Source organism: Calliphora vicina, chromosome 2, assembly GCF_958450345.1.
Source record: "Calliphora vicina chromosome 2, idCalVici1.1, whole genome shotgun sequence".
NCBI classification, from domain to species: Eukaryota; Metazoa; Arthropoda; class Insecta; order Diptera; family Calliphoridae; genus Calliphora; species Calliphora vicina.
In genome coordinates this window covers 72,197,667-72,209,771 of record NC_088781.1, presented here as the reverse complement: position 1 = coordinate 72,209,771, position 12,105 = coordinate 72,197,667, and the positions used below count along the sequence as shown (strand labels likewise).

General features: G+C 28.9%; 1 protein-coding gene across 1 annotated transcript in view; it reads left to right on the top strand.

Moving 5' to 3' along the window:
- Wdfy2 (WD repeat and FYVE domain containing 2) overlaps positions 1 to 7,200 on the top strand; it is a 33,035-nt gene extending 25,835 nt beyond the window's left edge. Inside the window, exons 4-7 of the mRNA XM_065501362.1 lie at positions 275 to 401; positions 455 to 651; positions 4,131 to 4,272; positions 6,970 to 7,200. Of these exons, the coding sequence (XP_065357434.1) occupies positions 275 to 401; positions 455 to 651; positions 4,131 to 4,272; positions 6,970 to 7,108 (605 nt within the window). The 3' untranslated portion in view covers positions 7,109 to 7,200. The remainder of the gene's footprint in view (positions 1 to 274; positions 402 to 454; positions 652 to 4,130; positions 4,273 to 6,969) is intronic.
- Positions 7,201 to 12,105: the final 4,905 nt, after the last annotated feature.

Sequence of the window (12,105 nt, the reverse complement as noted above, 5' to 3'; positions counted from 1 at the left end):
ATGCTTTTTTAAGTAGTTCTAAAAATTGCATTTTTTTAACCTCTCAAATGTTTTTATCAAACATGGGATATCATGAGTCTAATGTTTATGTGTATATGATTGTCAGTGAACACGAATATGAAATCCGAATTTTAGAATTCTCTAAAACCTACATACAGATAAACAAATAAATAAGCGGTCATACTGATAAAAACATATTACAAATATTTATGTTTTGATTTTTTGTTTAGAGATATAATTATATTAACAAATCTTTATTTTAATATAATTTTAGCAAGTATTCGTTGTCTTAAATGGGTTGAAGGACCTCAATTACTTTTTAGTGGTGCTAGTGATCATTCCGTTATCGTATGGGATGTTGGTGGCAAAAGGGGTACAATATATGAATTGCAAGGACACAAGTTTGTATAATTATTTAAAATGAAAAGAAAAATAGTAAATAGTATGTTCCTAGGAATAAAGTGTCATCATTAGCTTATGCAAACCACACACAGCAATTGATTAGTTGTGGTGAAGACAATGTTGTCGTATTTTGGGAAATGAACGCTATGCGCAAAGAAGTCCCTGCATGGGTGGAGAATAATAATTGCCAAATATGTTCACGTCCATTTTTTTGGAATTTTCGCTCTATGATGGATCAAAAACAAATTGGTAAGTTTCGAAAAAACAAATAATACTAATCCATTATAAAATTATTACTATTTTCCAAAGCTAAAAATTATTAATTTATCTTAACAAATTAATTTCATCTATTTTATATATTTAAAAATTTTTAGTGATATAAAACTGAGTTCAGAAAAGTACACACACTGAATAAAAATCTCGTACATAAATGTAAACAAACACAGCTCAAAGCAACCAATACATCTTTTTATTTTCATATCATTTATGTGTGTCTCTAAATTTTGTACGGTACCGAACACAATCATGAATGTGCTTTGTTTTAATATTTGGTTGCGTACACGAACATGAGCAGTACACATACTGTTCGATCGGAACACTCTTTAACCACACATGTTCGAGTGTAGCTATACTTTAAGTTCGTGTACGGAAAAAAAGTACATGTAAAAGGACTTTCGTATGGGGACTAGGTGATATAATGGACCGATTTCAGCCAGTTTCAATAGGCTTCGTCGTTGGGCCGAATAATTGTATATAACAAATTTTATTTTTATCGAAATATCTTCAAAATTGCGTCATAAAAAGTTTTTTATATTTGCGATGTAATTGAGTATGTACCACTTTATTCCGACAAATTATTGCAACAATTGTGCAAAAATATGCGATTGCGTGAAGTTACCAAAAACAGAAGAGCGGTTTGACATGCATTACACAGTGGGTCGGAATAATTTTAAAACGGCTTGTCCAATTGGGATAACATTTTATGTAGACCTAGACAAGGATTAAAATGGACACTACAAATGCTTTAAAATTTTGTTAAACTGTTTTTACAATTGACTACCGACTACGCAATAAAAATGAATCGTTTTCATATTGATGTACAGAAATACTGAAAATATACAAACCATAGACAACAACTAGATAGGTAACTGAGAGCCAAAAACCTAAGTCTGTTGTCAAAAACCTAATTCATGAGAATGTATTTTTTTCTGTTTTTGTATCACCCGTATGTGTGAAAAGATAGTATTTTTTTACTCTCTCCTTCCGTTCTATGCGTTTATTCTACGATACAAACTATTAACAAATGCCATCACAGAAAAAAGAAATTCATAATTGGAATGAATTTTGTAATAAATATTATTAATCGAACATGACTTTTTTTTTCCCAAACTATTTTCATTCAGTGTGTTTTTTCACTGTTGCACTGTATTATTTGTAAATGTTTTGTAATTATTTATATATACTTTCATAAAAGTCTGTAAGGATTTAATTCATTGACTTAAATAAATAAATAAATAAATAAATAAATAAATAAAAAAAGACTAGATGATCAAAATTATGAAAAAGGCAAAAAATTAAAATTTTCTCTATACGATACTTACTAACTTCAAATCGGTATATCTCGTAATTATTAAAAATGGCTAGGAGATTCTATGTACATATGGGCAATTTCACGAGAATGACTACCACGACTGAAAACCGAAAAACCCTTGAAACTTTTTTACAACATTATTATTACAACATTTTATTGGCAAAAATAATAGTTTAAACTGACTATATTTAATTTTTTAATTTAATTGACATATTTTAGGCTAAAATTGCGGTTAAAACTAAGTTCCGAATTAGCAAATACTATGAAATGAATTTGACTCTGATGTTTTTTTTTGCCATTATAAAACTGTTTATTTTCTATTAATTTTTTTAGTTTTTGTATACATATATTTAGAAAATATATATTGTTTTATTATAAGAGAAAAATCTGTCACATACGATATTAAATTTTATTTATTATAAAATCATCCAAAGATTGTTTTTATTAAAATGTGACGTATTGTAAAGGAAACATATTTCGTTTAGTGTAAGAAATTAAAAGAAAACATAACGCCTCTCACGATTCGAATATTTTCGCATATTTCTACATGTACCTCAAAATGAGTTCCGTTTTATGTCACGTACGATATACCCTTATTTCGCTCGATATTTTGGACAACAATTTTTCGTAAGAACTTTTTATTATTTTAAAATATAGTACCCTCTGAATGGTACATAAAGACCAAATTATTTTTCAGATACACTTATTTTTGCAAAATCTATTCCATTCTATAGGCGTAAAAATGTCACGTACGATGATATGGAATTGCCCATGTGTTATATTTTTGAAATCGGAACACAAACTAAGAAATAGGATCATTTTAATAATTTAACATACCCGAGTTGTCCTACTTTCGTGACTCCTGGTGGACCATGAGGTCCAAATTCATAAACTAAACTCGACAACACTTTCTCTTTTTGCATGTCAAATTTAATTCAAATCGGACTAACCGTTTAGAAATTACAGATTTATTTTCATATATTTTCAATGTTCTATTTAAGAGCTTTTTGGTCGCTTAGTGGGATGCGAGTGTGATATCTATCAAAATAAATGTTTTGTAACTCAAGACATAAAATTGGGAAAATTGGAAAATCCCCCATATATGTATATATTTTACACTGCATCTATCTTTTTTTCATTTTCATACTATCCTCATATAATTCTCTTACAACTACTGAAGGGAGGACCCTAAAGGTCTCCGAATGGATGCGTGCTCATGTGCACACAACATTTCTTAACGTAACCTAACCTATAGGGGGGCGGGGGTAACATTGTAATATGCGCAACATACATATTTTAATATTTATTTTATTTTTTTTTAAATAATTACTCAATCCCAGCAAAAACTTCGCTTACAAAGCTACAAATAATGTGTTTTTTAATAACTTGCATTTTAAGTAGTAAAGTCTAAAAAACAAAACAAATAATCAGTTACTTTTTTTCAATTTGCCCATTTTTTATTGCATGTTTATTTTTAGAAACATACAAAATAATTTTGTACTACTGTGTGAAACCATTATTTGATGCACAATAAAATAACTAAGCAGTGGTGTAGTGAGTAGAACAGCAGACTAGCAAACGGATAGTTCTTGGTTCGACTCTTGGCTGCGACTTATTTTTTTTTTTTATTTTTTGTTTGCAAATACAAAATTCTATAAATAACTACTAACAAAACAACTTATTTCCGGCCAAAAAATATAGCTTACTTTTGGGTCATCGCGAACAAAAATAAGTACTTATTCCGCCGAAAAATAAGTAGTCTAATCGTCAAATTCCCCTTATTTTTCGGCTTATTTGTAAGCAAAGTTTTTGCTGGGATAAGCTCTTAAGCTGTGAAATTCAAGCACATGAACATTTTATTGGAAATTGACTTGAATGCAAATATAATTATGTTTTAAACTTTAAAAATATTTGAAAACATTAATTATTTTTCAATCAAAAAACATATGGCTTGAATTTATGTTTCCTTTTTACTGTAGAATGCTATTGATATAAAGCGTAATACAACTACAATTCAATTGCTTTACACTTTTTTTCAACTTGAATTGTAGGTATATATTTTTATTATTTCTTTATATTTTCATATTTTCATTCAATGAAAATTAAATAATACAAATTTTATTTTTATATTCACCAGGTATACGCCAACATCATTGTAGACACTGTGGTAAAGCTATTTGCGATAACTGTTCTGCCAATCGGATAAATATTCCAATAATGGGTTTTGAATTTGACGTCCGTGTTTGTAATCCATGCTTTAATGAATTGCAAACTGTTGAGTAAGTTATATATTTGTTATGTGTTAAAGACCTTTTTATTAATGTCTGATTATCGTTTTTCGTAACGACTTTTATATAACCATATATGGTGGTTATAAAGGGTTATATGTTAAATTAGTATTTGTAACAAAGACGATAATGTTTAATATCTTTCCGAATTGTCCATTCCCCATAAGCAATTTAGCTGGAATTCAAGTGTAAAACAAGTTGAATTCAAGATATACATTCAAACTTCAAGGGTTGAAATACAGTTGTTATACCCTCCACCACCATAAGTGGTGAATGAGGGTATATATAAGTTTGTCATTCCGTGTGTAACATTGAGAAATATTCATCTGAGACCCAACAAAGTATATATATTATTGATCCTTATGAAATTCTAAGTCGATTGAGCTATGTCCGTCTGTCTGTCTGTCTGTGTAAAACACGATCACGTCCAAAATAGACAAACAAAATTGGTAAACTTGCAAGAAAAATGTTTATTGTTCTCCTAAGCAGTTGGTATTGAAAATCAGCAAAATCGGTTCAGTGGAACCAGAGTTATGAACTAAAATGTGAGACAACCTAAAAAAAAACTTGATAATTTTAAAATAGTTTTTGTTATTTGTGCAAATATATTGCAGATAATACCATCAAATTTTACACTCGTTATTTTTATGTTAAAATGACTAACTCTGGAAAAAATTATAAGAATCGGTCTATGATTTCTCCTAACCCCCATACAAATTTCTTCCAGAAATATGGTTCTATGGTCTGTAAATGCCTACAAAATTGCAGTATCCACAAAAAATTCAGAAAAACTAAGTTTCGTGCTTAAAAAAATCACAACACCAAATTTTTTGTGGATCGGCCCATATTTGACCATACCTCCCATATAAAGTTCACTTCCTGTCTTATAAATGTTGCTATTAAGTTGAAATTCGTCATAAATAGTCCCAATATTTACCAAAATCGATATACCTAATTCAATGAAGATCAGCCAATAATTGGTTATAACTCCCATATAAGGACCACTTCCGAAATACACATTTAACCTACATAAATATCTAAAAACTATCAATATCAAAACAAAATTTTACACAAATCTCTAATTTATATTTAGAAATCATACTACAGGATTTTGTGAATATAGGTCCATATTTGACCATTTGATATAAGGTCCACATCCGAAAATCAGTTAATTACTCATAAATCTCTTATAAATACCTTTATCATGCTAAAATTCGACACAAATAATACTCATATACATAGAAATCACTGTACCAAATTTTACGCAGATTGGCCGATAATTGGTCATAGTAATTTTTATCCAGAAATCATACTACTGGATTTTGTGAATATCGGTCCATATTTAACCATAGCTCCCATATAAGTTCCACTCCCGAAAATCACTAAAATCCTCATAAATTTCTTACAAATTTAGTTATCAGGTTGAAATTCGAAACAAATTTGTTCAATATATACAAAAATCGATGTACCAAATTTTACGATGATAGGTCCATAATTGGTAATAGCCTCCATATAAGAACCACTTCCGGAAAACACATTAACCTGAAGAAATATCCAAAATAATCTGTACTGAACCAAAATTTTACGCCGATCAGTAATTTGTATCCAAGAATCGTACTACAAGATTTTTTAAATATTGGTCCATAATTCGGCATAGCACCCATATAAGGTCCACTCTTGTTAATAGCGTTGTTTATATGAAATTCTACAAAAATAGGCCTCAAATACTTAGGCCCATAATAGGTCATAGCTTCCATATATTGAACCAAAATAGTACACAGATCAAATCATACTACTGAATTTTTTGAATATCGGTCCATAATTGGCAACAGCTCCCACATAAATACATAAAAATCACGTTAAAATATTTTATGACAATCGAATCATAATAGGTCATAGCTCCCATATAAATCCCATAACCCAATATTTTTAAATTTGTCTAAATATATTTGTATACCCTTTCTAATACTCTATTTCTTCACTTGAGGTTAAAAAGGAAAAATGTTGATCCAAACGTATTAACAAATTATTAAGTATATAAATTGTTAAATTTCATACGTTCCAATAGGAATTTCAATTATAAATTGCTGAATTAGATAAAATTTTTTGTACTTTTGAAATAAAATATTTTCTGCTAAAACTAGTATTTCTAACAATTGTTAAGTATATTATTTCAGCTGTTATACCATCATATTTAGGTAGAGGGTATATAAGATTCGGCACGGCCGAATATAGTACTCTTACTTGTTTTAACTTTAATTCAATAGCATTCTCCAGTGAAAAGGAAGATTCAATTCAAGTCGAACGTTACAGTGTCTTCTTAAAAGTAATTTAAATCTATAAAGTTAAACATTTCGTTAAAATTACAACATAATTAATCGGACATATTCTTAAACTTGGGGCTTTATTATTTTTCAATAAATATACTAAAAATGTTATGAAAGTTATGGGGAATGTGATATTATAAATTTTTTCGGCAGAAATATTTTACTTTACTTTATTTAAAACAAATGAATTATTCCATTAATTTTAAACATGTAATCGAATAATTCGCATAAGAGATTTCTTATGCGTATTATACGTTTTATTCGAACAAAAGAAAAGTCAATTAATTTGGATATCTATCCTACTTGTTATTCATTTCATAAATACATATGTATAAGTTTTCAATGTTATATTTGTTTTTAGACGTCCATCATTGGCCTCTTTTCATGATGCTAAGCACTCAATTGTGTATATGGATTTAGAGGAAGAACGTAAAAGATTGCTTACGGTCGGACAAGATCGAGTTATTAAAGTTTGGGACTTATCTACAATATGGGTTTAACATAAACGAAATATTTATAAATAATGTTAGATACATAAGAAACCATATGTAACTGAATACAATATAAATAAAATATTATTATAAGATCCTTATTGTTTAAATGTTTTTAATTTTTCAATGTTTGATGAATCTATTAGATGTATGAATGTTGACTACCGATTCGTAATGGTTATAATGATACGGTAATGCTAATTTGGATTATTTCGGTAACGGTATTTTATCGGTATATTAATGATAACTGTAATTTTATCCTGAATTAAATTACACTGTGGTTGTTGAAAAAACTAGTGGTGGTAACCGTTTTTTATGTTAGCTATTGTTTTCGAGATATACCGTTATTTCGAAAATGGAGGAGCTTGCACAACATACAATCGCGTTACTCAAAAACGGTTTATATACTTAAAAAACCGAAATTTGTGCTATCTTTTGAGAATGAAATCAAAAGTTGTGGACAGATTTTAATCATTTAGGTGTTGTAATATTTATAACGTTTTTTTTTATACAATAATATTATTGGTAAGAAAATGCACAAAAGAAGCCCCAATTTCCACGCATCGGAAATTTTGGCTAGATGCTGTAAAAAAATACAGCCCTACAATAGAGTGAAAAAACAGACAACAAAAACATATGGTAGTTTATGAAACTTAAATAGATTTTAAATGACCAACGTTATCCATTTAAGTGTCATTTAAAAAAGCAATGAAAAACTCAATTTAGTACAAGGCGAATTTATTGTACAGGTGGCGTTGATATTACAACAAGTACAACATTGCAAAAACAACATTGTGTTTTATTGTTGCTTGGGGGGCAAATGTGTCAAAAGCAAAATGTGTCAAACATACAAAAATTTGTGAAAGAAAAATAATAATCACAAATTTAGAAAAACTAACAAAAATAATAAATTTAATAAAAAGTAAAAAGTAAATAAGGCTTACGTATTTTTAAAATGTTTTGCGGTGCGAAACAAGATAACTCCAAGGCGGGCAGCTCTAACAAGAACATATGTATGTGCAGTGGTGGTCAAAACATATGCAACTAGCAACAGAATTTTACAAAAGTTGTTTAAACTACTTTTAAAGGTAAACAAAAATATTCATTTGCTTATAATATTTCTTTATTAATGCTTTAAAAATGAGAATATGAAATTTAATTCATAATTTTTTGCATTGAAAAGAAAAGAAATTAAAAAAAACTAAGTATGGGTTGATATTTCAATTGCCAAAACATATGCAACTAATTGCTTCTAAAACATTTATGCCCAGCAAAAAAGTGAGGAAGAAGATGCAGAATTTTCACAACAAATAGCATGCTTAACATTTTACTTAATAAATTCGATGCTTTCGATGCGATTAAATTTCGATTTTAAGGTGTTATTTTAATGTAGGTAGTGGATACCTATATTTTTTGGCATCTTGGATGGAAATATAAATAATAGAAAAAAAGTGATGTAATTGAGCATTTATGAATTGATTTTAATGTAGTTATAAAATTTATGAAACAATGGTTGATTAATTTTAATGATTAAAAAATGTAAAAATTTTTTGTATACCAATTTTTACAGGTTTTAATAAATTTTATAAAATTCAAAAAATGTTGGAAACAATTACATCAACGAAATATTTATAATTCAGTGTCAAATACCCATATTTAAAATCACATCTTCAGAGGTAGAAAGGATTCATTTGCAACTTTAGATGTGATTAAAATGTCATATGTAAAGATGCACTTCCATTATTTTTTGCTGGGTGTCTATAAAACTTAATCACCCTTATAGCGAATCAACATTTCACATGAAATATGTTCCCATTTGTCGTTCATCAACTTTGTTCACGTGAAAAATTCCCCATGTTGTGAAATTTTTAGATGGAATTTTGTAAACAATAAACAGCTGTTACGAACAAAATCAACTATTGTGAATGAAAAGTTCATGGGGAATTTCACGATAGCAATTTTCCCTTCGAGGGAAATGAATATTTCATGGGAACAAAATTTCACATGTTATTGCCGATAGGGGTGAATATTTGGTGGCAAATCCTATATTTTCAATGACGGCCTTACATCGGCAAGGCAGTGAACTAACTTTAATCAAATATTTTAAATTAAAAAAAAAATTGATAATTTTTGATAACGTGGGGACCAGGTCCATTCAAAAAACGCCTATTTTTATGTAAAATTCAAATTTAGGGCAAAAATTCTCAAATCGCATAGTCGATATCAAAATATAGAAACCTATTTTAGACGGCCCAATATGTTCTTAATTATTTTGTAAAGGGTTCCGATAACCCCGCCCCTGGTATGGATATTATAGCCAAAAAACGAAAAAATCCCATTTTTGGGATTTTTCAATACTTTTTTGGGAATTGACGGATTCCTGATTATAAATTTAATTTATTTGTTTTTTTTTCCATTTTCAATAAAAAAATCTATATAAAGGTAAAATTTCATTAAAAAATATTCATAAATAAAAATTTTATTTCAATTTGAAATATTTGTATCGTCGCAAAAATTAAATTAAAAAAAATGTTTGTCATATTTTTCGAAAAAGTATTCCATGATTTTTTTAATTGACAAAAGTTATATATATTATTGAAAAATAGACAAAATTCCCTAACCATTGATATATAACATGTCTACCTTATGTTTTTCACGTGGCAAATTAATTAGGGAAAACTTAACACCTCGCAGAGAATTTACCTAACACTGTTATTTTCAGTCATAAAAAAGTTGTTAGGTAGGAGCAAACATACTTTTTTATGAATTTCTACAGCCACTTTTTTACGATCAATCCTTAAATTTTATACCTATATATATAAAAAAAGTAATTATTTTATATAAAAATATTCTTTATTTAAAAAATGTATAATAAATTAATATAATTTTGTAAAATAATCGGACTCACAGTAGTCCATATCTAAATATAAAGTAAGTCTTTAAATTCATGAATATTTTCAAATGCTAATGTTCTGTAACAAATCCAACGTTTCCTTATTGTAGATAATACAGGATCAGAAGATAGAATTAAATTATTAAAAATATCTTCATTTTGAGACATTATAGAACACTTCCTTGAGCTAAACTGATGAATATGCTTAAAGTCTCTATTCCTAGATTCTTGGGGTTCTTCTGTAAGCTCTCCTAAAGGCAAAATATTATGTTGAATGATGATGTTTCCATGACATAATATCTTGTGAACTGTAGGTGTCATTTCTTTCCAGGGATATAATTTCAAAAGTATTATTATTATTTCCATCTTTTTTTCTCATATCACTGTGCGTCATTGAAAATATAGGATTTGCCACCAAATATTATGTTTTATAGACATAAATGTTTTAGAAGCAATTAGTTGCATATGTTTTGGCCATTGAAATATCAACCCATTCGTAGTTTTTTTAATTTTTTTTCTTTTCAATGCAAAAAATTCTGAATTAAATTTCATATTCTCATTTTTAAAGCATTAATAAAAAAATATTGTTACGAAATTGTACTTGAATTCAAATATAACGATTTTAAGGGCTGATTTAAAAGTAGCATAATGCTTTCAAATAACAGTGCTGTAATAGCAAACTGTAACATATCTGTGGGCATTATTAAGTGAAGGCTTTCAGTTGACCATTGATCGTAAGTTGGCAACGCTGTTTGAATTCGAATATTCAGTTAAGGAACATTGTAGAAATACATCTTTCTAGATGGTAATGCAGTGTTATAAATAGTAGCAGAGGTTGCAGTCGTTAGTGATTGATTGATGGCTCCGAAAAACATTGATGTCGACGAATTGAATTTTAAGATTTAAAGTGATATTGCTCTCGCATGTGTCGAATGATGACATACAAATGGGTGGCTTCTGTTACTTCCCAAGATGATGTCGTCAACTATCCAACTCGCTGGAATTACCAAGATTACCGCCTCACAATCTCCAACTGATAGTTTGATCGGACCACGTCTTTGTAATGGCACCTGACTTGCGATAAAAAACCTGATGCATAACGTCCTCGAATCAACAATACTTAAAGGAAGTACTAAGGTATGATATACTATGATATACAAAAAAATTTCGTATATCATAGAGCATTGCAATGAACGAAATTATGATGTCACAGCAAAGCAATCGAAAAAAAATATTTCTTTATTTTAATTGATTATCTGAACATCGATCTTCCAATCAAAATGTAAATAGAACACCATAAGATTCGTTGTACATACATATGTACATATTTTAAAATCAAATGTAAATCAAACATTATCATTCAAAAATACTTTTGATTATGTTTTTCTTTTTAACTATTTTAACACATTTTAAACAGCTTCTCACAAATTCACATATCGAACTCTTTTTCTAATTTGACCAGGACAACGTCTGTCGGGTCAGCTAGTTTTACATAAACAATAGACGTTTTCTGAATGGACCTGATCCCTTCAGTATCAACAATTTTCAATTTTTTTTTCATTTAAAATATGCTCATTTTAAATATGTAGTGCTCGATGAAGAGATTCTATATGTGTATTTTTTTTGAAATCGGAACACAAACTAAGAAATAAGATCGTTTTAAAAATGTAACATACCCGAGGTGTCCTACTTTGAGGACCCTTGGTTGCGCCCCTGGTGGGCCAAGTTCAAAACTTAAACTCAAAAACACTTCCTCTTTGTGCATGTGAAATATAATTCAAATCGGACTTACCGTTTAGATGTTACATATTTATTTCCCTCTATTTTTTTTCTATACCACTGTGCGTTGGTGAAGGGTATATAAGATTCTGCACACTCCCAATACATAATAACATTGAAATCGGAAATGTCAAATTCAACTGCTCTCCGCTATCAGATGAATCTTTCCTTCTGTGCTACTGCACCGAATTTGGTATGGATATTTATATGTCAAGCACAAACGCTCTACATACTACAATCACATTAAGCTTTAACAGTTTAATAATAAGGCTATATGACAGCTTGTGTCGAATTTTTATACCCTACACCACCATAGTGGGGAAGGAATAATGTA